This window comes from Colletotrichum chrysophilum (genome assembly GCF_026319265.1).
Source record: "Colletotrichum chrysophilum strain AFK26 chromosome Unknown scaffold_33, whole genome shotgun sequence".
NCBI classification, from domain to species: domain Eukaryota; kingdom Fungi; phylum Ascomycota; class Sordariomycetes; order Glomerellales; family Glomerellaceae; genus Colletotrichum; species Colletotrichum chrysophilum.
Genome location: NW_026517320.1, coordinates 1 through 21,295, shown reverse-complemented (window position 1 = coordinate 21,295; position 21,295 = coordinate 1). Strand labels below are relative to the sequence as shown.

At 49.5% G+C, this 21,295-nt stretch overlaps 7 protein-coding genes across 7 annotated transcripts; 3 read left to right on the top strand and 4 right to left on the bottom strand.

Moving 5' to 3' along the window:
- Positions 1–693: 693 nt before the first annotated feature.
- On the top strand, positions 694–2,540 carry COL26b_005079 (uncharacterized protein; the record flags this gene model as incomplete). Its single annotated transcript, XM_053177935.1, has 4 exons — positions 694–1,165; positions 1,414–1,769; positions 1,827–2,304; positions 2,371–2,540. 4 exons carry the CDS (start codon positions 694–696, stop codon positions 2,538–2,540), a joined length of 1,476 nt encoding a protein of 491 aa, XP_053038055.1.
- An 881-nt stretch (positions 2,541–3,421) lies between these two features.
- COL26b_005078 (uncharacterized protein) lies at positions 3,422–4,900 on the top strand (the record flags this gene model as incomplete). The annotated part of the gene is made up of 4 exons (XM_053177934.1): positions 3,422–3,626; positions 3,688–3,916; positions 3,975–4,042; positions 4,266–4,900. The coding sequence occupies 4 exons, from the start codon at positions 3,422–3,424 to the stop codon at positions 4,898–4,900; spliced, it is 1,137 nt and encodes a 378-aa protein (XP_053038054.1).
- A 751-nt stretch (positions 4,901–5,651) lies between these two features.
- Positions 5,652–7,348, top strand: COL26b_005077 (uncharacterized protein; the record flags this gene model as incomplete). Its single annotated transcript, XM_053177933.1, has 3 exons — positions 5,652–6,518; positions 6,567–6,670; positions 6,721–7,348. The coding sequence occupies 3 exons, from the start codon at positions 5,652–5,654 to the stop codon at positions 7,346–7,348; spliced, it is 1,599 nt and encodes a 532-aa protein (XP_053038053.1).
- A 189-nt stretch (positions 7,349–7,537) lies between these two features.
- On the bottom strand, positions 7,538–9,041 carry COL26b_005076 (uncharacterized protein; the record flags this gene model as incomplete). The annotated part of the gene is made up of 7 exons (XM_053177932.1): positions 7,538–7,583; positions 7,637–8,056; positions 8,115–8,252; positions 8,311–8,348; positions 8,403–8,512; positions 8,702–8,792; positions 8,919–9,041. 7 exons carry the CDS (start codon positions 9,039–9,041, stop codon positions 7,538–7,540), a joined length of 966 nt encoding a protein of 321 aa, XP_053038052.1.
- Positions 9,042–9,777: 736 nt separating this feature from the next.
- COL26b_005075 (uncharacterized protein) lies at positions 9,778–11,142 on the bottom strand (the record flags this gene model as incomplete). Its single annotated transcript, XM_053177931.1, has 7 exons — positions 9,778–10,198; positions 10,333–10,395; positions 10,470–10,507; positions 10,568–10,770; positions 10,835–10,925; positions 10,997–11,026; positions 11,080–11,142. 7 exons carry the CDS (start codon positions 11,140–11,142, stop codon positions 9,778–9,780), a joined length of 909 nt encoding a protein of 302 aa, XP_053038051.1.
- An 855-nt stretch (positions 11,143–11,997) lies between these two features.
- On the bottom strand, positions 11,998–14,182 carry COL26b_005074 (uncharacterized protein; the record flags this gene model as incomplete). Its single annotated transcript, XM_053177930.1, has 3 exons — positions 11,998–12,196; positions 12,261–13,784; positions 14,076–14,182. 3 exons carry the CDS (start codon positions 14,180–14,182, stop codon positions 11,998–12,000), a joined length of 1,830 nt encoding a protein of 609 aa, XP_053038050.1.
- A 2,139-nt stretch (positions 14,183–16,321) lies between these two features.
- Positions 16,322–17,690, bottom strand: COL26b_005073 (uncharacterized protein; the record flags this gene model as incomplete). The annotated part of the gene is made up of 2 exons (XM_053177929.1): positions 16,322–17,328; positions 17,375–17,690. The coding sequence occupies 2 exons, from the start codon at positions 17,688–17,690 to the stop codon at positions 16,322–16,324; spliced, it is 1,323 nt and encodes a 440-aa protein (XP_053038049.1).
- Positions 17,691–21,295: the final 3,605 nt, after the last annotated feature.

Sequence of the window (21,295 nt, the reverse complement as noted above, 5' to 3'; positions counted from 1 at the left end):
CATGCGAGTGGCACAGAGATCGCGTCCCCAGCTGCACACGCATCACAGGTTTTCCTCTCAGCCCAAGACGATAGGTCCAAAAACGAGAATTGCCTAGAGTCTGATAATCTGGGAAGGGATACCTCAAGGTGTGGGTATGAGCTGGTTTAAATACTCCGACAAGCCCTTGCTTGGCCGCTTCACCGTCATACTGTCAAGAGGCGTGAGACCAAGTCAACCCCACAAGCAGGTTGCAGTAGGATCTTTCGTCTCCGGACACAGAACAGGGACCCAAGACACCCAGGTCAGCTTCAGCTGAGAACCGCTGCTTATGTAAACGCAGGCACATGCTGCATTGGAACCTCGAGCATGATGGATCTCGACATCTCGGTGAGTTTAGGGTATCTGATTGGTATGGATTATTATGGATTTATGGAGACATGCAAGTCAATTGACCAATAGAACCCCTGTTTTTCACCGAGCGTTGAAGTTGTAAGTCGACCGCGATGTCGAGGGGTGTAAGAGCCTCAGAGAAGGAGTGTATATTTTCGAAGCGTCGGGTTGACATGCGCGCCAAACACTCCTAAACAACTCACAAACATCATCACGTACATACACCCGGGGTCTCTTTGCATCTGCAATTTCCTTCCAGCCCCTTGTCAAATATACTGGGTCTCATTTCTCTATCCACTCAGACATCTCTATATCACCGAGATGGAGTTGAATCAAGAAGATATTTGGGAGTTCCTGCGCCGGACGTCGAGGAACAGCCCGGAACCTTACCCTGCCTTCTTTGATGACGCCTGCTGCTTCCACAACTACGACGCTGAATCCAGCTCGTCGCACCCTTCAGACGGAGACAGCCCTTCGCTCACCATGTTCTCTGCCTCTCCCCTCTCCCACCGGTCCCAAGACTCACACTCCGAGACGTCATCTGCTGCTACTCCTGACCCTCCACTCTCAAGCTCTCCACGCTTTGATATCCTTGACCACCACCTTGTTAGGGATTCCGTTGAAGATCTTGATGGCCTTCGGGGCTTCGACGACAGGTTGACCACTCCCCAACTTGACAAGCACGAGCTTCCCAGGCCGACAAGACTTGACATTCTCGGACCTGCCAAGCCTGCCAGAACTCGGGTCCTCCAAAATGTCAATAAGATCAACGAGGTCAGAGACACCGGCGCCTGTATGCGATGCCGCATCCAGAGAGTCTCTTGCTCGGCATCCGGCACTTGTCCAACCTGCACCAAGGCTTATGCCTCTACCACGCGAATTGCGGACATCTGCTGCAGCCGGAAAGACTTCAGCGCCATTGCAAGAGAATGGTCTTCTAGAAGATGTGAGATAGACCACACCCTGCATTCCACCTCCTCCTCTACCCGACTCACCTCGAACCGAACATCAAAAGGCTGTCATAATTCTAACGTGATCCAGTTACTTCTTTTCACCGAAAGAATGAGGACGCTTTCAAGGATATTCTCCGGAATTCTCGACCTGAGTTTGACGACCATCTCTTCGAGGGCCAGATCTTCTTGGACAGAAGCTGCACAGGCGTTGCGCTCCCAGCTTGCCTGAAAAACTTCACCTGCAAGACCCCTGGGACTAATACCATCACTCACATGGGGTGCACATTCTCGAGAAGTCCTTTGAATCCTGCCTTATCTCAAAGTCACCTACTGGAGTGGGCTGAGCGATCCCTGTCGCCCGAGGAATTCAGCACCTTCGAGGGCGGCATTGAGTCGTTCATCGGGGCCTACCTCAAGTTGGGTTATTCCGGCCAGCGTCCTCAGGTAAGACAACCTCCCAGACGTTAATCTCATTCTTCATGATGTCTGACCTTCACAAAGCTCTCACTCCTCGAGAAAGTCCACAAATTCAAGTCCGCCTATAAGATTTGCAGGGCCCCAACCCTCTTCTTCCTCCAACAAAACGGCAAAGCCGCCGAGGAGCTACCTCTCCCAGCCCAAGCGGAGCTGAGAGGCGTCGCTCGCGCGGCCCTCGAATCTTCAGAGAGAGACATCCTCAGTGAACTTGACAGGTACCTCAAGACACCCAAGATCTCCGACCAAGACAGACCTGCGGTATGGGCCGCTCTCTGGCAACTCATGTTCGTGTACCGGGACCTGCTCCGCAACGTCCGACCCTGGCGCAATAACGCCGAGGCCCTCTTCAACGCGGTCGCAGTCTTCTACGCGACCTTGTTCAGGACCAAAGCTGCGCTCAAATCTTTGGAAGAAGTCAAGTCTGCCTGGCTGCCCAATGACGCTCAACGTCATGATCTCGTCGGGGCGTTCGACCATGCTCTGAGCCTGCGTGATACCTTCTGTAAGTCTTCCGAAAGACCTTCCTTTTCACTCATACGTACAGTCATGACTTACGCGCCGTTCTTAGACCAGAGCATCGTCGCCGGCATTGCCTCTATTGACGAGCGTCTCAAGATCCTCGTTGTGGACCCTGAGATGAAGGTGCTGAACCGCAGGGCGACTAATAAGAAGCCTGCTGGCGCCAAACGAGGCGCTGCGCATAGTCATGATGGCGACGAAGTCATGGGCGGCTGTTGATTCTTGCCGTGTGTTTTTTAACCAATGGGACGAAAAATGTACGATGGATATTTTTTTGATTGGCGGGCACCGGGCATGCGGCGTTGATTTGGTTGCATACATCGTGGAAATTTCCACGGATACCCGGGTGCGCTCACGGTAGGAGCCGCCCATGATGAGATATTGTCAAGCGATGCGCATGGGAGTCCACGCCAGCATGCTTCACAATTATGACTTAATGAGTGGGGATCATTCTTAGGTGTTTACTTACCATTTTATCTCAATTTGCTCATGAACTCGCAATTTTCAATATCACACAACTTATATCAAGCCATCACCACCTGGTTCATAGAGTTGCGCTCTCATCGGCCAAGCCAACTCAACTAAGCACCGCTCCACGCGCCGAGGGAAAGACAGTCTTGAGTGATGAACTTCCCTCGGAGCCGAAACTCACTTATCAGTCCGTAGCTTGTATTAACTTTGAGGCTTACCAAGACAATGGGGCCATGCGTGAACACATGCAACCAGATCGCTGGGACTCGGAGGTTATCTCCTGTAAATCACCCAGGATCATGCGCAGTCTTATCAAGAGCCGAACATGCGGGGACTACAGGGCCAACCCAGGAACATGTCATCCGAAGTTGAGATGGATCACGGCCAAATCAGGATTCAGCGCGATATCTATGGGGTCGCTCCTTTTTGCGCGGGAAACGGCCAAGAACCCCACCACGTCTTTGACCGAGGGGAACCTGGCAACAACGGAGGACCCCTCACCAACACGTCGGTATCATCAACGATTACAACCACGCAAGATCATCATTTGAAATATCTTTCGATGCTCTTTTAATTGATCAGAACATACATCATTCACAGGCGAAAGAAACAACAGCAGGCATCTCAAGATGACTGCAACACACCCCTATCAACAGCTGGACATCGATGAGCGGGTGAAGCGAGTACTTCTAAAGACGCCGCTCATCGATGGCCACAATGACCTCCCCCAGCAGCCGCGTTGCTGTTTCAAAGGCAAGATCCACAACAACCCCAAGTTCGACTTTGCGAATGGCTTCCAGAGGGGAATGACGGACATCCCTCGCTTGAGGGAAGGTGAGTCGCTCAACACACTTGTAGTCGTGACACCTTGGGCTTCTACTAACACGCATGGCAGGTGCCGTCGGCGGCCAGTTCTGGTCCGTCTGCGTTCCCTGCCTGCGGTCCGCGGAGAACTTCTCAACGGCAGAGTACTCGACCATGGCGCGCGACGCTATTGAGCAGATCGATCTCACGCTGCGCCTGGTCGAGTCGTATCCGGAGACGTTTGAGCTGGTGAACGGGCCGAATGAGGTGAAGAAGATTTATGAGTCTGGGCGAATTGCGTGTTCAATAGGTATTGAGGGGTATGTATCTCATCGGGCTCGTGTAAGTCGTCACTGGGATGCTAACCGGGTTGAATAGCTTGCACATGGCTGGTAACAGCATCGGCATCATTCGCGCTTTCTATCGCCTCGGAGTTCGATATGTGAGTAATGAGAAACTATGACATGGCATTTGTCATGGCTAACGTTGAGTCTCTAGTGCACACTCACCCACGTTTGCAACAATGCCTTCGCGGACTCGAGCACTTCGAAAGTTGGACCAGTCCACGGTGGACTGTCCAAGTTAGGACGCTCAGCCCTTGTTGAGATGAACAGATTAGGTACCTAATCATCGACTTCACACTCAAGTATCATGTCTAACTCCATCCAGGCATGATCGTGGACATCTCTCACGTCTCCGAAGACTGCGCCAAGCAAGTCCTCGAGCTTTCCCGCGCACCAATCATGTTCTCCCACTCCAACGTCAAGGGCGTGTTCGACTGCGCGCGCAACGTCCCCGACCACATCCTCGACATGGTCCCCGCGAACGGCGGCATCGTCATGGTAACCTTCGTGCCGGAGCACGTCGCCACCCGCCGAAGGGATGCCAAGATGGAGATGGTTCTCGATCATTTATTCTACATTGCCGAGCGCATCGGATGGGACCACGTCGGCCTCGGCTCCGACTTTGATGGCATTGCGTCAGTGATCCCTGGACTGGAGGATGTCAAGTGTTACCCAGCGCTTTTGAAAGCCATCTTGGACCGAGGTGCAACGGAGGAACAGCTGGCCAAGGTCGCCGGGGAGAATATCCTCAGGGTATGGCGCGGGGTTGAGAAGGTGAGAGATGAGATGAAGGCGGAGGATGTCTTGCCGGTTGAGGATGTCTGGGAGGGACGAGAGTGGTGGAAGTATGACGGCTATTATCAGATGAAGGTTGATTACGATGAGGATTCGGGGGGTGATTGGTATGGCGTCCCTCCTCCAGATGAGGGTTTGTATCTTGATGATGATGGGGACAAATAGGCAATTTGGACTGAGTTACTGTGGTCAAACATGAGAAATTGCAAGAAAGATACATTGAAGCTGTCAATTCCTCACCGTAAATATTTAAATCAATCATCCTATCACGTTCACCACGGTACTTTGTTTCATGTTGCTATTCGCAACATCACCAGTTGTGTTGCAAGCAATAGCAATAACACAAATTGGCCTCAACGTCGCCCAATCAAGTTCGGTTCTGGGAACTTATACTTTACCACAATGAATGACTTTCGAGAACAGTTCAAATGTATTGTACTTGGTTGTGTAAATGGAATGAGGGTGCGATGATCGCCGCGGAATACCTAACCATGGCTTCAGTTCACCGTGCTTGTGTTAAGTCAAGAGCATCACGTTCCTTTCTGGTCGTCTCCATTAGCCTTGAAACCGTCTCTCTATTGCTCCGACAAACAATCTCAACTCGCAACTCGGCACCCTGTTGCGACGTTGAGCGCGGGGTAGTTGTTCACCTCCGCGGCTGAGCTCAACCGGCGATAAGAGTTTCCCGCGGAATAAACACCGACGAACCTAGTCATTCCCACCACTCTTATCAACTCCATCTCGCATGTTCCCTGACCGTTCTATCGTACGAATAATGCGGGGCAGCTCCGGTCTGGCACTTACACTGCCGACGTCCGTATAAAGACATGCACTCCTTGAACGACGCCCAAGATGGCCGACTCGCGCCGCAACCGCCTTCATTAACATCTCACCCAGGATCTCGAGGAGACGAAACATGGCGACAAAGAAAGAGCTGATGGCTGATGAGCCGTCCAAGGCCCTCGACCTCCTCGACACCGCAGAGGGCGAGATCGTCGACCCCCAGGAGTACTCGGCTCTCCTCCGCAAGATCGACTTCCGGCTGATGCCTCTGCTTTGCATCACATACGCCCTGCAATCCATCGACCGTACCACGCTCAGCTATGCCGCCGTCTTCGGTGTCCGCGAGGATATCGGCCTGACGGGCTCAGAGTTCTCATGGGCTGGCGCCGTGTTGTATCTCGGGTACCTTTTCTGGGAATTTCCGACGAACGTGCTTCTGCAGAAGCTCCCTGTCGGCACCTTCTTCGCGGCGACCGTTGTCCTCTGGGGTGCAGTCCTCATGTGCCACGGTGCGGTACACAGCTTCCCCGGACTCGCGGCGACAAGATTCTTCCTCGGCATGTTCGAGGCCTCAGCCAACCCAACCACGATGATCCTGTTCTCGATGTACTACGAGCGCAAGGAGCAGCCTTTACGTATGGGCATCTGGATTGGATCTGCCGGGTTGGGATACATCGCCGCCGGCATCGTCTCATTCGGCCTCGGACACATCTCTGGATCGATTGCGAGTTGGCGGATTCTGTTCCTGTTCTGGGGCTCCATCACTGTTGCTTGGGGAGCGCTGATGCTGATCTTCCTACCGGGCTCGCCTCTTACGACCAAGTTTCTGAGCGAGAAGGAGAGAGCTATGGTTGTCAACCGTGTCAAGACGAACGGTACTGGCGTTGAGAACAAGGAGTTCAAATGGCCGCAGTTCTGGGAGGCCATGAGGGACTTGAAGACGTGGTTGTTGTTCCTCTTTGCTGTTGCCAGTAACTCGCCCAATGGTGGTTTGACGACTGTAAGTCAGAAACATGCGTGAACGTGGGCATATACTAAGTTCTACCAGTTCCAAGGTCTTGTCATCAAGGGAATGGGCTTCTCGACTCTGCAAACTACCCTTATTCAGATGCCCTCTGGCGGAGTTCAGTTGATTCTCTGCCCCTTGGCATGGTATGCTACCCCTGCTCCATCATGTTTTGCACCTTTCTCACCTCGTTCAGCTTCTTCGCCTCATACTACCCCAACGCCCGTCTCACCATCATGCTTGCCTGCCTCGTTCCCTTCCTCGCAGGCATCCTAGGACTCTGGCTCATCGATCAATCGAACCCTTACGGCCGCCTCGCCTGTCTCTGGATCTCGTTTGCCTACACCGCCACCTGGACGCTCTCCATGTCCGTTGCCACGGCCAACACCGCGGGCCATACCAAGAAAATCACCACCAACGCGATGCTGCTCATCGGATACTGCGTCGGAAACTTCATCGGCCCCTTCTTTTTCAAGACAGAGCAGGCTCCGAGGTACACCCTGGGCGTTGCTATGATGATCTTCTGCGTTGGTCTGCAGATTGCTTGTTTGGCTGGCATCTGGGTCCTTCTGTGGACTCGCAACCACTCACGGAAGACTGAGCATGCGGAGTCGCCGGAGAATGAGCAGCAAGCTTACGAACGAGGTCTTTTGGATCAGACCGATTTCGAAAACAAGTACTTCAAGGTGCGCCATACCAGTCCTATCTTGAGTTGTAACGAGCTAACATCGTCTAGTACGTATATTAAGCGACTTGTGACGAGAACGTATGAGAAGACATCGAGAAAGGAGTGGACCCAAGGCTCTCTGCTTTTCGAGTTGTAAATTCATTGTCATGAGATAGAACAGATACCCTTGCATTGTCACAATGGCCTGTACTGCAATAGCTCTTGCCCTGAAACGACGCCCAACCTTTGATATACTGTCCATCTCTTGTCGTTCGCATATCATAATCACCGTGTTCTGTTCAACGAATGCCTCATTCAACGATTAAGGTAGAACCAGCGGCTAGCTTTAGTTGGAAACCTCTTCCGTCGGCTTCCGGCCCCAAAGTGAGTACCTAGATCTGTAAGTCATTGTAACAATCAAGACAGCCCAAAAGCCGAAACTTACACAGGCCAGTATGCATGAACATTCCGGTTATTAAGATTTTGGCGCACGTCGATCAGGAGCACCTGGACTTCTGCCGGGCTCCAATCAAGAATTCTCGTCAGTGGCCCCATAAGAAAGCCTTCAAATCCCATGTTGAGGTTCTCGTTCTCCCACATGCCTAGCTCTTTGTACTTGGGATCTTTAGGCCAGGTATTGATCGGCCACTTGTACTGCTTGAAGTGGACATCCTCGAACCCTACGTCGACCATCATCTGTCTCAATTCCGGGACGCTCTGAAAGGCGCGTCCGATTTTGGCCATGGCTTCTGCGAGGAGGCCGAGAGCTTTAGATATCGCGAGGTCACCTGTGAAAGTATCGTCGTCGCAATCTGGGAAGATGTCGAATTCGTCCAGTTCAAGGTAGCCACCAGGTTCTAGGCCACTGCGTGCACCAATATGTTAGACTTCGAGTCATCTTTCAAGATTCGTGATGATCTTACTCGTAGCACTTCTGGAGGTAGCTTTTCCAGTTCGCAATGCTCGATGTCATCATGCGGCTGTGGATATAATCGAACGGCTTTGAGAAGGTCCAGGGTTCTTCGATATCATCGATCTCAAACCTGACATTCGGCGGTACACTATGCAGTATTAGCTTAAGAGCGAAGTTTCAGCTGTATTCTAAGAGCCAAACCGTACAAGTCAACTTGAACTGCTGAGAGATCTACGCCAATGACCTGCACGGACACCAGTTAGTTACAATCCCGCTTGGAGCACAATCATAATCTTACTTCAGCTTCGGGGTGCTCATCACCGAACTCAATGGCCCATAGCCCAGTTCCCGTGCCCACATCCAGGGCGCGCTTCACCTGGGCACCCTTCTCATTGGGAGGGGCGGTCCCTAGCTTGTTGTCGTGTGTGAGAAGGAACATATGATGTTGCAAGTCTAAAAACATTAATGTTTTGTACCTGGGTGTCAAGTTGGGGGAGAGTAACCTAGCCTCTCATTCTCTCTGTCGTCGTTTGGATAGTTGTACTCTATATTTGTTAGGACCACTTGTGATTGATGCGATGAAATCGACCGTCTTACTTCCATCCTTGTAACGATGATATGTCCTGCCATTCTCAAGTCTGTAGTCCAAGATCGAGCCGCTCACACTGGTAGTCGAAGAGGCAAGACTCTGTTGAAGTCAGCACCAGAGTTCTCTACTTCATGACGTGGACTTACGCCAATCGACGAAGCGCCATCATCAATCGTCTGGACAAGTCAGCAAACCTGACTTCAGATTGTCACAGCAAAACCATACATCATCGGCGACAATAAGACCATCAGTTTCGGGGGCAACATGTGCAGGGCTTGCGGCCGCTGGAGAAGACCCGGCCGACTTCTGAGGGCTCTTTGGACTCTTTGGGCTCCTTGTACCGGCCATTCTTGCAACGACTCTCGTGAAGAGCTTCTCGAGACCCTAAAAGATCTTGCAGTTGCAACCGTAATGGGAGACATCTGTTCCGCGAGCGACGTTTTATCTCTTCATAACCACCGCCTGAGATTTTTTTACCCCTCTTCTTGGCTAGATATCGTCATGCAAGTTTGCGATGAACTGTGACGGCCAGTGCATAAGCGACGAGTTGCCAACGGGTTTTGATGGTCTGTTGGTTCTTCAATTGCAACTCACGACTGGGGTTGTCCAAATGCAGCACTCAAGCCTTCCAACAGACATTTCAAGGCCCTGCTTCCAGCCCCGGATCCGACCAATGGCTACCGATTGTGAAATGATTCATACTGCATCTGCGAGCAGCCCGATGGAGAACATGCAATGCAACGGATTTCTCCATGCCAATCGGCGAGGTTTCAATGTGTCCAAACAACGATGTAAACAGGGGTTTTCATCTTCAACATGGGCAGGTATCGCACATGATGTCTCTGGCGAGCCAGCGCCAGAGCGGCCGTCAACCGCAGCAGGGCAATTGCTGTATGAAGAATACGGAGACTGCCCAAGATCTGTAGAAGCAAATGTCCCCCCCCAGGTCCTCTCATACTTTTGGCCGGCGACTTTCACCTTAGTTACCAGTTCCTCCAGCTTCTTCCACCGTAGGCTTCCGTCCCCAAAGAGAATATCTTCCCATCGTTAGCCACATGCACTCATAAGTATCGGGAAATCACGCTTACATGGGCCAATAAGCATGAATACGTCGATCCCCCAAATCCTTCCGAACATCGACCAGAAACCCCTGAACCTCCACCCGCGTCCACCCATGAACCCGCGTAAATGGCGCCATAGCCCACGCCTCGACGCCCGCATTAAGATTCTCGTTACTCCAGGCTCCAATCTTCTTATGCTTCGCGTCCTTCGCCCACGGGTTCGTCGGCCACTTATACTTCGTCATCGTCACGTCGCGGAAGCCGATGTCGAGCATCATGCCCCTCAGCGCGGGGATGCTTTGGAACGCGCGCCCGGACTTTTCGAGGGCGCTGAAGACGAGGGCGAGGTATCTGTGCAGAGCGTGCTCTGGACGGAGGGTGCCGTCGTCGGAGGTGGGGTGGTCCATCTCGTTCATCTCGAAGTAGCCACCGGGGGCCAGGCCGCTATATAACTCAGCATGGGATTGGTCATTGGAGGCGCGAAATAGGGAATGTAGACTGACTCGTAGCATCTCTATAGATAGACTCGCCAGTCCGACAGGCTAGAGGTCATCATTCGACTGTGGATGTAATCGAACGGCTGGGCGAATGTCCAGGGTTCTTCGATATCGTCAATCTCAAACTTCACGTTCGGCGGGGCGCTGGGTCAACGTTAGCCGTCAGTGATCCTCACACTACTTCTCAAACCTAAAGTGAAGACAGCGGGGGCTCGTACAAATCCGGCTGAATGGCAGACAAGTCAACGCCAAGAACCTACATCACGGTCAGCTCACCCACCCATCATCCAGACCAAAATACTGTACGCCATCTAACCTCAGCCTCAGGATGCTCATCCCCAAACTCAACCGCCCAAACCCCCGTCCCCGTGCCGACGTCCAGCACCCGCTTCACCTCCACGCCGAGACTCGTGTCATTCGGCGGCGCCGTGCCCAGCTTGTTGTCGTACGTGACGAGGAAGAGGTTATGCTGCATCTCGAGGCGGTCGCTTTCCGTCTCGTCGTTGGGGTAGCTGTACTCTGCGCACGTTGAATACCTTGCGCCGCTTCAGAAGACGTCCGGAGAGTGACTGGGTGGTCTTACTTCCATCCTTGTACCGGTGATAGGTCCTGCCGTTCTCGGTGCGGTAGTCGAGGATGGAACTGCTCACACTAGCGCTTGAGGACGAGATGCTCTGGCAGAGTTTGGCGTTACTAAAACATCGCTCTGGTCTACGTGGTTGATGAGAGCCAGTGGTCCACTTACGCCGAGGACTGACACAGCGTCGTCCGTTGTCTGCGATGCCTTGATTAGCACCCATCGGTAACTCAAGCGGGCATCATACCCACCTCGTCAGCGGCGAGAATAGCCTCTCCGCTGTCTTTAGGGATGTTGGCGGAAGTTTGGGCCATCTTGAGCTGAAGTTTTGCGCAAAGAAGGGCCCGCTCAAACTAGGTAGGCTGTATGATAAACCATTCCAAGAAGAATCGAAAACTGCGCAGACACCGATTTATCTACCCCCAAGGAGCCTTCGGACTTTCCCACCGATCTATTTTACCCCTCCTCCACGGCTGGAAACACATCATGCAGAGTCGCAGTGATGCTTCCCGCATAAGCGAACGAGTAATCCTTGATGCTCGGCAGGCTGCGTTGTCGTTGTTGTCCACCATTGACACATCCAGCAAGCGCCGTGTTGGGGGAGGAAAATCGTCTTAGACCCTGGCTTGAGACGCACGTCGAGGGAGCTTTGAAACCCCCACTTTTATGTTGTCTTCCGCGCTCCCCGGTGCAGAACCCATGCTCAGTACATGGAGTTACTCCAGCCAGCACGTCGGGGGTTTGGTTTACACCTAGCTGGATACAAAATCCTTGGGACCTTCATCACAACGTTCTGCTTGTTGGCCGGCCTTCCGCTAAAAGTGCGCAATTCACGGCGGACGAGTACTTGGCCTGTCACCATCGCCGGAGCTCGGCGGCCGGAAAAGTGGGGAGTTATCGGAGCCGGGGCCGAATACCGAAACGGGCAATATGTTCACCGGGTCATCTTTGCCAACACACCCCTTGAACCGCAACAACGACGGGAGCCGGCCACGAAACACAATCTGTAAACACAACAACTGGCGGGTTGAACCACAATTTCCATTACATGCACCACTTAACAACATTTTCCATCAAGAGGGGGGTGGAAGGAATCCAAGTCCAAGTCTGAAGAGGAGGGAGGGTGGGGTATCTTTCTTTCATCAACAAATCATCCTCACGAAAAAAGGTCACTTCTGCATCTCCTGGATCCTGACCGTGACCCTCTTCTCCGGCTTCGTCCCGTCCTTGCGCTTCTTCCCCACGTTCGCCAGCCGCGCCAGCACGTCTTGCGGGTCGATGCCCACGGCGGCGCCCGGCGCGACGTGCACGACCAGGTCGATCCGCGCGCGCTTCTTGTCTGGGTCTATGCTCTCTTTGGCTTCGAATCTGCAATATTTCCGTCAGCGTTGGCTCGTCGGCAGGCAGTTTGAACAGTTGTGGAAATACACACCTTAAAGTCGACTCCAACTCATCCACGTTCTTGGGCCACGCCGGCACCAAGTCCACAATCACAGCCGCCACGGCGCCGAGATACTCGGCCCAAAACACGCTCTCCAGCTTCGCCTCCGCGACGAGCCCCTTCAGGTTCCCGTACAGCTGCGCATCGATCGGACCCAGGTTGGACCCCCACCGCGCGCACACTGTTAGGCCCAGCACCGCTCGCGCAAGGTGCGTCAGCCCGGGGGCGCTCGGGTCCCGGGTCACCGTCTCGTGCAGCGCGTACGACGCGTTGGCGTCGTCGTCCTCGCCCTGGTGGATCCAGATCTGCTTCGCGAACAGCGGGCCGAGCCCGAGCGAGAAGACGGTCGGCGTGCGCGAGATGTCGACGTTCTTGGGCACCGCGCCGTACAGCGTGCGCAGCACCGCCCCCGCGACGGCGAGCTCGCCGTCCTCCTCGCCCGAGTAGCTCTGCAGTGCGAAGCCCGCGAGCGCCTCGAGCGGGTTGCTCTCGCGTACGCTCTTGGGGAGCTTCATGAGCAGGGCGCCGTCGCGGTTGGAGCCGCCGCAGAAGGTGACGGTGCGCAGGTGCGGGACGGTGCGGATGAAGGCCTCGACGACCTCGATGATGGCGGGGAACTGCTGGCGGCGGCGCTTCGACATGCCGTAGATCTTGCCCTCGTGCTCGCGGTTGACGCGGCGCATCTTCTCCGTCTGCTTGAAGAACTCGCCCGTCACGGTGTAGGTGCCGACCGAGGGGATCGGGTACGGCTGGATCGGGTCGTTGTGCTGCAGCATGCACCCGTAGCCGCGGAAGCCGCCGCCGCAGAGGTAGGCGTCGATGCCGCCGGGGACGGTCCCGTTGACGGCGCCGCCGGCAGCCGCCCACTCCTGTTTCGCCTGGGCGAGGGCGGGGAACTTGTCGCAGAGCTTGGCGAAGGCGCCCTGCATGCTCGCGTTGAGCTTCTGCTTCTCTTGGGCCTGTACCTCCGCGGTCTGGCCCTCGAGGATGCGGATGAGGCGGGCGGCGCCGAAGGGCATGCTCTCGCCGGCGAGGGCGGCGGCAATCTCGTAGTCGGGCAGGCGGGTGTCGACCCAGGTCATCTGGACGGAGCCGCCACCGAGGTCGAGGAAGAGGCCGCCGCGGGAGATGTCGACGAAGGCGGAGCGGGAGCCCATGACGGCACCGAAGAGGGTCTCAACCTCGGGGGCGAGGACGTGGACGCCAATGTCGGCGGCCTCGCGGATCGCCTTGAGCATGTCGGCGGCGTTGGCGGCGCGGCGCATGGCCTCGGTGGCCAGGACGGAGAAGTGGGCGGGCGGGACGCCATAGGAAACGGCGATGCGGCGGAAGCGGGCGAGGGTCTCGGCGACCTTTGTGATTGTCTCGGGAGGGAAGGTCAGGGGCTCGGAGGCGGCGGTGGAGGAGGAGTTGAGGGCGTCGAAGAGGGAGATGCCGGCGCGTTCGCGGTATATCGGGCGCAGCAGCCGGGTCTGTGGCGGGGTGAGGTCCGAGATCGAGAAGCGGATGCCGTTGCTGTAGTGGGGTCAGCGGGCGGCCGCCTCTAGTCAGCGGGAGCTAGGACGCTAAGGAGGGGAGGGGCAGCCGCTGTGTGCGCTGTGTTTGGCAGGGTAGCATCCGAGAGGGGGGATGGAGGGGAGATGGGAGGGGGGGTAATCCCCCAGACAGATCGCTGCGATGCGCGAGAAAAAAGAAAGCACGCCGGATGCTTGGTTGAAGAATTTCGGGAAGAAGGCGAAGGAAGGAAAAAGCAACGACTCGACAGGCAAAGGACGACGACTCAGGAACTTCATTTCTCGGACTGACCTGCCCATATCAACCAGGGCGTATAGGTAATTGGGGCCCGCGGGGTCCCATTTTGGCAACAGCCGCTCAAAGTTGTCAAGCGTTATGATGTCAGCGCTTGAAGCCATGGCGCCAGGGTTCGTTTGGGAGGAGGAGGAGGAGGAGGAGGGGTGGTGGTGGTGGTGGTGGTGGTGTTGCACCGTACTGTGTTGTGTGTGCTGTGCTGGGTGCTGGGTGCTGGGTGGTATTTCGGGATTTCGGAGCTGGATGCAGAACAGGACGGATCTCTATCCAAGGTTGTCGGCTGCCGACATTTGCCTGGCTGTGGCTGCTTGTTGGTTGCGGGCTGATGATCTTCGTCTCCTCTAGGATTCGCGTGTACTAAATCTGTGTGTGCGTGTGTGTATGCGCAGAAGGGTGTGTTGTATGATGTGCGCGTGCGTACGTGGGATATATATATGGAGGGCGAGATGTCGGTAGGAAAGCGGCCGAGATGAAGACGACGACCACACGGGCGTTGACTGATGTTTTGTGAATGTTGGAGAGCGGAAGGAACACGAGGGGAGAAATGGGGCCCCTGGCAGCTGTTGGTGGATTATCAGCAATGGACGGCAGGAGGCCAGAATCCACTATCACTCATGCGTCGTCGTCCGTTCCTGTCTTCGTTCCTGAAGGGCTTGCTGCCTGGGTGAGGTCAGGGCAGGTCAGGTCAGGTCAGTCTCCGTGCCAAAGGGAGACAGGCAAGAGAAAGAATGGCAAGGTGTGTTGGGCGTCGCTGATTCGGGAGGGTTGAAAACCAGTCCTAACCTAATATACTTGGCTGGCAAACCAAACACCCTCAGTCAGGATAGAATACCTGGGTACAAAAGGCCTCATCTCAAGTATCTCGTAGTCCAGGTAAGGCAAGTGCAGCGAGCGAGGACGCCGCTAGCAAGACTCCAATGCAAACAATGATGCGCAGCAGCATTGGATCGCAGCGAGAACCCCGGGCCCCATCCACTCACTGCCTACAGATACCTAGCAGAGAGTGTCTCGTCCACCTTGCCTCAAGCATCCAGCTGGGTTGGGTCTGTCTTTTTTTTCGGCATGCTTGTCTCTGGCTCACTGCTCTGCTTTGGGCTGCTTTACACTAATGTGCTGTGCTGCAGTAAGTAGGTACCTCAGCCAGGCGCAACTTTGACCCCCCACTTCACCACCCAAATTCACATCGTCCCAAGAAAAAAAAAAAAAGATATGTACCCCTCCTCATCCAAGCCCGCCTGTCTCTCTTTTTGCCTCACGCCAGCTACAAGACACAATACGTGGAACACGACAGGACAAGCCCGTCAGACGGGAGACACTTGTTTGGCTCAAAACATAACCAGCTTGCCGTCCACATCACCTCATCTGCCTTCCGGGCTGCGAGATGTGAATCATCGCAGCCAATCGTGCCCCTCTCCCCCCTCCATGCCCGCTCAGAGCCGCTGCGGTAGGGATGATGAGGAGGGAGGAGGGGTCGCGTGACGGGACCACTGACCGCACGCCTTCACACGAAAGAGAGAGACACTGGGCCTGGGCAGGAAAATGCACGTTGGACGCAGCTCTTCATGCGGGTCAGCCACGGCCTGCAGGCCTGGCCAGCGCTCGTCGAGACAGACACGCTTCTGACGGCTCTCGCTTCCCCTTCCCAGCGTCGCTGCCCACTACTTCCATATCCCGCTTCAAGCATTTACCTAGCCCGTCGATGGTTACACAGTCCGAACGTCAGCCCTCCTTCAACCGAGTCGATGGCGACAAGGCGGCCAATGAAGGCACCCGGTCGTGCCATCCCCGCGATTGACATGGTCATCCTCCCCATCCCCGCCCGCCGCTGCCGTCCAACGCCGGTCGCTGCGAGAGCTCGTCCGGGGCCCTGCCGGCCGGAAGAGCGACGAAAATTTCACCGAAGTGAGGGGTTTCGTGTCTCCGTGTTCTGCCATCATCCATGACAAGTCAGATCTCGACGCGGACGTCCAAAACACACACGCCTGAGCCGCCTAAACCCAGGGTTTCACGCAGCGAGGGAAAGGGTTTAGCGGAACGACGTTCTGGCTGACATGAGACGGCCTGATATGACATCCCTTGCATGCAGATGATACGTGACAGGCCCGCGCCGATGAACCAACGTAAGCATTTAGCCAAGTAACCTAGACCCAACGCCTACATGTGATGCTGCATACCCACCCCAGAAGCGACAACTTGTTGTAAAATCAGAAGGGCAAAAAAAACGACACCCTTTTTGTGCTCCGTCATGGCCAAATCGTTGACCTCATGGCGTCCTCGCGAGCTTCATGTTTCCCGTACAGCGTCGTGAACTCGTCTTTCCAAGCAATTGTATCCCCGAGCGGATGCGGTACCGCCTGAGGGCCGTCTCCGAAGGCATATGACCGCCGCAGTGCCAGATTCCACGCAAAGCTGCTCTTGCCGGTGCCTGCCACCAGCCCGGCCCGGAGCATGATCTCGTAGTCCACCAGACTGCGTTGATCCCACGTGAACGCTTCCAGCTCCTCCATCTCCTGCGCATCGAGAATGTCGCCCTTGGTGACGACCGTTACATTGAAATCTTCGGCACGTTCTGCAAAGGCCGTGACATTGGCATCGGTCGCTCCAGATGCAAGGTAAGCAACAGGGGCGCTGCAGTCCGACAGGAAGTGGAAGTAATCCGCAGCCTGCGTGATGTAATCTGGAAAGCCCCCTCCGGTAATGTCTTCCTCCGTGCGCAAGTGAATCCCGACGAAGCTCTCCGGGTGGTACCGCGTGCGCGGGTCGAGATTAAGCCTGAAACGGTGCGCAAGTGAGAAGAGCGCCGATGCGGCGAGCCGTCGAGCATCTTGCCGAATACGCAGAATACGTCCAAAGGATGAGGCCACCGCGGCAGTGTCATTTGCTGTTGGCCACACCCAGAGCGTGTGCTTCAGGTGGACGCGGAGAGGATACTCCCTTGTTGCCGGCGGCGACTGCGTGTCCAACCAGTCGCGGAAACTTTTGTTCCAGCCCTTGGGATTCGCCAAGACAGTGCCATTGACCCATTCCTTGACAAAGACGCCCATATCGAATGCGAAGGCATTCATTACACCGGGGACGTCGTAGAGTTCGTCCAGCGAGTCGTAAACCTTCATCTGAGGGCAGTATGTGGAGAGGACATGATGGAGGTGATCGGAGTCGAAAAAGTAGTCGATGGGCACCCCGGGCTTCGACACAATGTCTTGTAGGTTTTCCGGCGAGCGAGGTGTGATTTGGGGTAGAATCAGCTCAGCTATCTGATGTTAGACCAAGAATACGACCACGAGATGCCTCCTCACCTCCTGTCTCAATGGCAAAGCGTATGCAATGCAGATAGGCATTCCGTACGACACCGATACCAGCATGTACGGCATCGCAGCTCATAACCAAGCCGGGCGACCATTTTTTGCTCATGCAGAGGTTGGTGATGGCCGATCCATTGAATTTTCCATCAATTTCGTGTTCGAGAAAGTCGGCGACAAAAAGGTCCCTCTGCGTGCGGAAGTTTCGAGCGAGCTCATGAACCTGCTGGCGTGAGATTCCCAGATACCTGATCGACCAGATGATGAACAAGAATGGCCCAGCGATCTTCACAAACTGAAATGGCCCGAGCATGATGGGCAGCTGATGGGTGCAATCGAATTATCGATGGGAAAGCATAGGGAAGACTTCTCCTGATGAGGAAGAAGGGGAGCGTCAAAGAAATGACCCTGCTCGTTCGAGGGCGAGGAGACTGGAATCCAAAGGCCCCTCATGGCTTGAGATGTGAGAATTGTGGCGTAAACTGTCGTTCTTGGAATGGCATGGCGTGGATCGACAAATATTGAAGGGATAGGATTGGTGATAGCGCAGCCGACAGACTGCTGGTCCGAATGCTAAATGGTGACGATGGCGTTCTTCAAGTGCAGCTTGGCGTTTGGTCGAGGTCAAACTTCAACTTGTAACATGGACTATTGCTCAGAACAGACAAGTTGCGGCTCTGGTATGATGAGCTTAAGTTGAGCCGGCCGACGAGCCTGTTGGACTCGTAAAGCAGCGCAACCCAAAAAAAGACCCCCAGTCTGCAGCCTTTGCCACCGCAGGAATGCAAGCCCAGGAAGGGACCTCCCTTGGCATCTCGTCTCCGACAATTTGACGTGGTCGTCTCGGATGATATGGCCATGCGAGATATACAGGGATCGAAGATAGGATTCAAAGCCCTCTGTATTGCGAGGCCCCCAAGACAGTCTGCTCTTTCTGTTCCATTGCTCTCGACATGAATGCTCAAATGCCAATACCCGGGGGTCCTAGCGGCATAGGCTAACGTTAAAGACCCCTACTCACATAGGGGGGGAAAAAAACCCCTTACTACTAAAAAAACCTCTTACTACCTAAGACACTAAAATGAGTTAATTTAATATCTTACTATTATAATTACTAACTTTATATATTAATTAAGCACTTATAACTATATTATATAACAATAAAAGTATAATAGTTATAATTATCTTAATATATATAATCTAATAGTATATTTAAAGTAACTATATAGCTATTTATAACTTGATAATTATTATATTTTTACTTATAAGTTTAGTTTAAATATAATTAGTTACTTTAAGTTTAACTTTAAAGTATTATAAATATTATTATTATTTATAACTATATTTCTTAAACTTTCTAAGTATTGATTTTTTGTATAATAATATAATATTTTAATTTATACTTTATTATTAGTATAAGTATAGTTAGTACTAATAGTAGAAATAAAGTAAGTAATGTAAACTTATTAATAATATTATTATTAACTTTATTATTAATATTAAAGTTAACTATTAATTTTAATATTATATTATTAATGATATCTTTAATAAGATTATTAATTTTAATAAAGATATCTAAATTAAGTATAAAGTTAGTAGATATTTTTATTATATCTAATAATAGTTAGTTAATATCTAACTAACTTAAAAACCTAACTATATATCTTATATAATTAAGTATATCTTTTAGTAGTAGCTTAAAGTTAAAGTTATTTATTTAATTGTAAATATAAATTAAGGCTTATTAAACTAATAAAGGGTTTTTATATTAAATATAATAAAGTTAATATCTCTTTTAATATAGTAAAGCTATTACTTAAATATTAATATCTTTACTTTATTATTAATAAACTACTTCTTAGTTTTTAAAATACTCTATACATACTTCTAAGTACTACTTTTAATTTCTCTTTTTATATAAGTATATTAACATTTAATCTCTATTTATATAGCTTTAGTAAACTATTTTTCTTATTATTTAATAATATTTAAGAAAGTTATATTAGTAATAAATAAGTAGTTTAGTTTTACTCCTTATTTTATCCAAGTTTTCTTATATAGTATTAAGAAGTATTTATTTCTATTTTATATAAACTCCTTATTTTAGTTAATTATTATTATAAGCTATACTTACTTATTATATCTCAGTAATAATATAAACTACTAAGAATTCTACTTCTAGTAACTATATTTACTTAATAGGTATTTTATATCTATTTTTCTTTTATATAAAGAGTATCTTAGAAACTCCCCTTTTTAGCTTAGATTACTATAATTAAGATACCTTTAAGTAAAATAAACTAAAGATTAGTCCCTTGTAAATATAACTTAGCCTTTTTTAAAATATTTAGTTATATAGTAATATTACTAATAAGTTAGTAAACTAAAAAGTAATATATATTTCTTAATAATATAATTAGTTAGAAAGTTTACTTTAGTAAAATAGTCTATATATAATAAGAAAATAAGAAAGTATACTAATATAATAATATTAACTTCTTATATCTTTTTTATAAAATATTTTAATATAACTTTAACTTATATAAGCTAACTATTGAACTTTTTAAAGCTTTTTATAATATTTATTAATATAAATATAATATTCATTGTACTACTAAAAGCTTTAATAAAGTTATTTAATATAAATATAAAGGTATTTTTATAAAATTAATATTATACAGCTTCTTATTAATATTGTTTTTAAAGAGCTGAAAGACTTTTATATCTATGAGCTATAATAGATATATAATATAAAATAAGACAAAGCTAATAATAGTATTATAGTCTTAATAATATTTTATAAAAAGATATTAATATAACTAGAGAACTTATCTAAAAATAGTAATTGATATAGTTTTTAATAAAAATATATTAAACTATGTTTATATATTTAGTATAATAACTTAGCTTTATATTAAAAATAAATAATTTATTAGAGTAGTAGCTATAAGTTTTAACTTTAAAATACTCCTCTATAACAAAACTAAGGTATTAATATTTAGCTAGGTTTTATATAACTAATTATTAAAGTATTTAATAGAATCTAATTTAATCTTTTAGTTAAAAAAAGTAATAAGTAACTAAATAAAATATACCTCTTTTTAAACATTATAATTAATTTAAGTTATAATAAGCCATATCTTATATATAATATAAGCTAATATAATACTACTAATAATATTATAATACTTTATAAAAACATATAACTTATAGTTTATTAAATTAATAGCTTTTAAAACTATATTTTATTTCTATTTACTTTATAATATAATAATATACTTTTAGCTAATAAAGTAGCTAATATAATAGCTAGATTTATTAATATTTTCAATCTCTAAAAGCTTAAGTTTATATTAGTTAAAAATAAACTTATAGTAGTTTAAGTAAGTTTTAATTAATATTAAATTATATTTAATATTCTTTTAATAAAGCTCTATTAATTTAATTAACTTAAAAACTTAAAGTTTAAAGTAGTTAGCTTTTTAGCTCATAAATTACTATTTAGATATTAAAAACTAACTTCTATTAACTTGAAAAATATTTATTATTTCTTGAATTATAGCTAGAGAAGTTAAAAACCTTATTTTATATAGCTATATAGTAAAAATAATTAAAATAGTATTTTTATTTAAAGTAATAGCTCTTAGTTAGTTTTTTAGTTTAAAGAAGCTTCTAAAGTTCTTAAGATATTTTAAAGTATTATTAATAGTAATATAGTTAACTTTATAAACTTCAACTACTTTCTAAATAGAGAGAAAATATAAAGTAAGTTAATAGTGTTAACATATAACATTCTTTTATAATAATAATAATAATATAAGAATAATAATAACGCTTAACTTACTTTAATATTCTATATAAAATAAACTAATAACATTTAAGGTATAAAACCTTATATAAAAATACTCTGTTTATTAC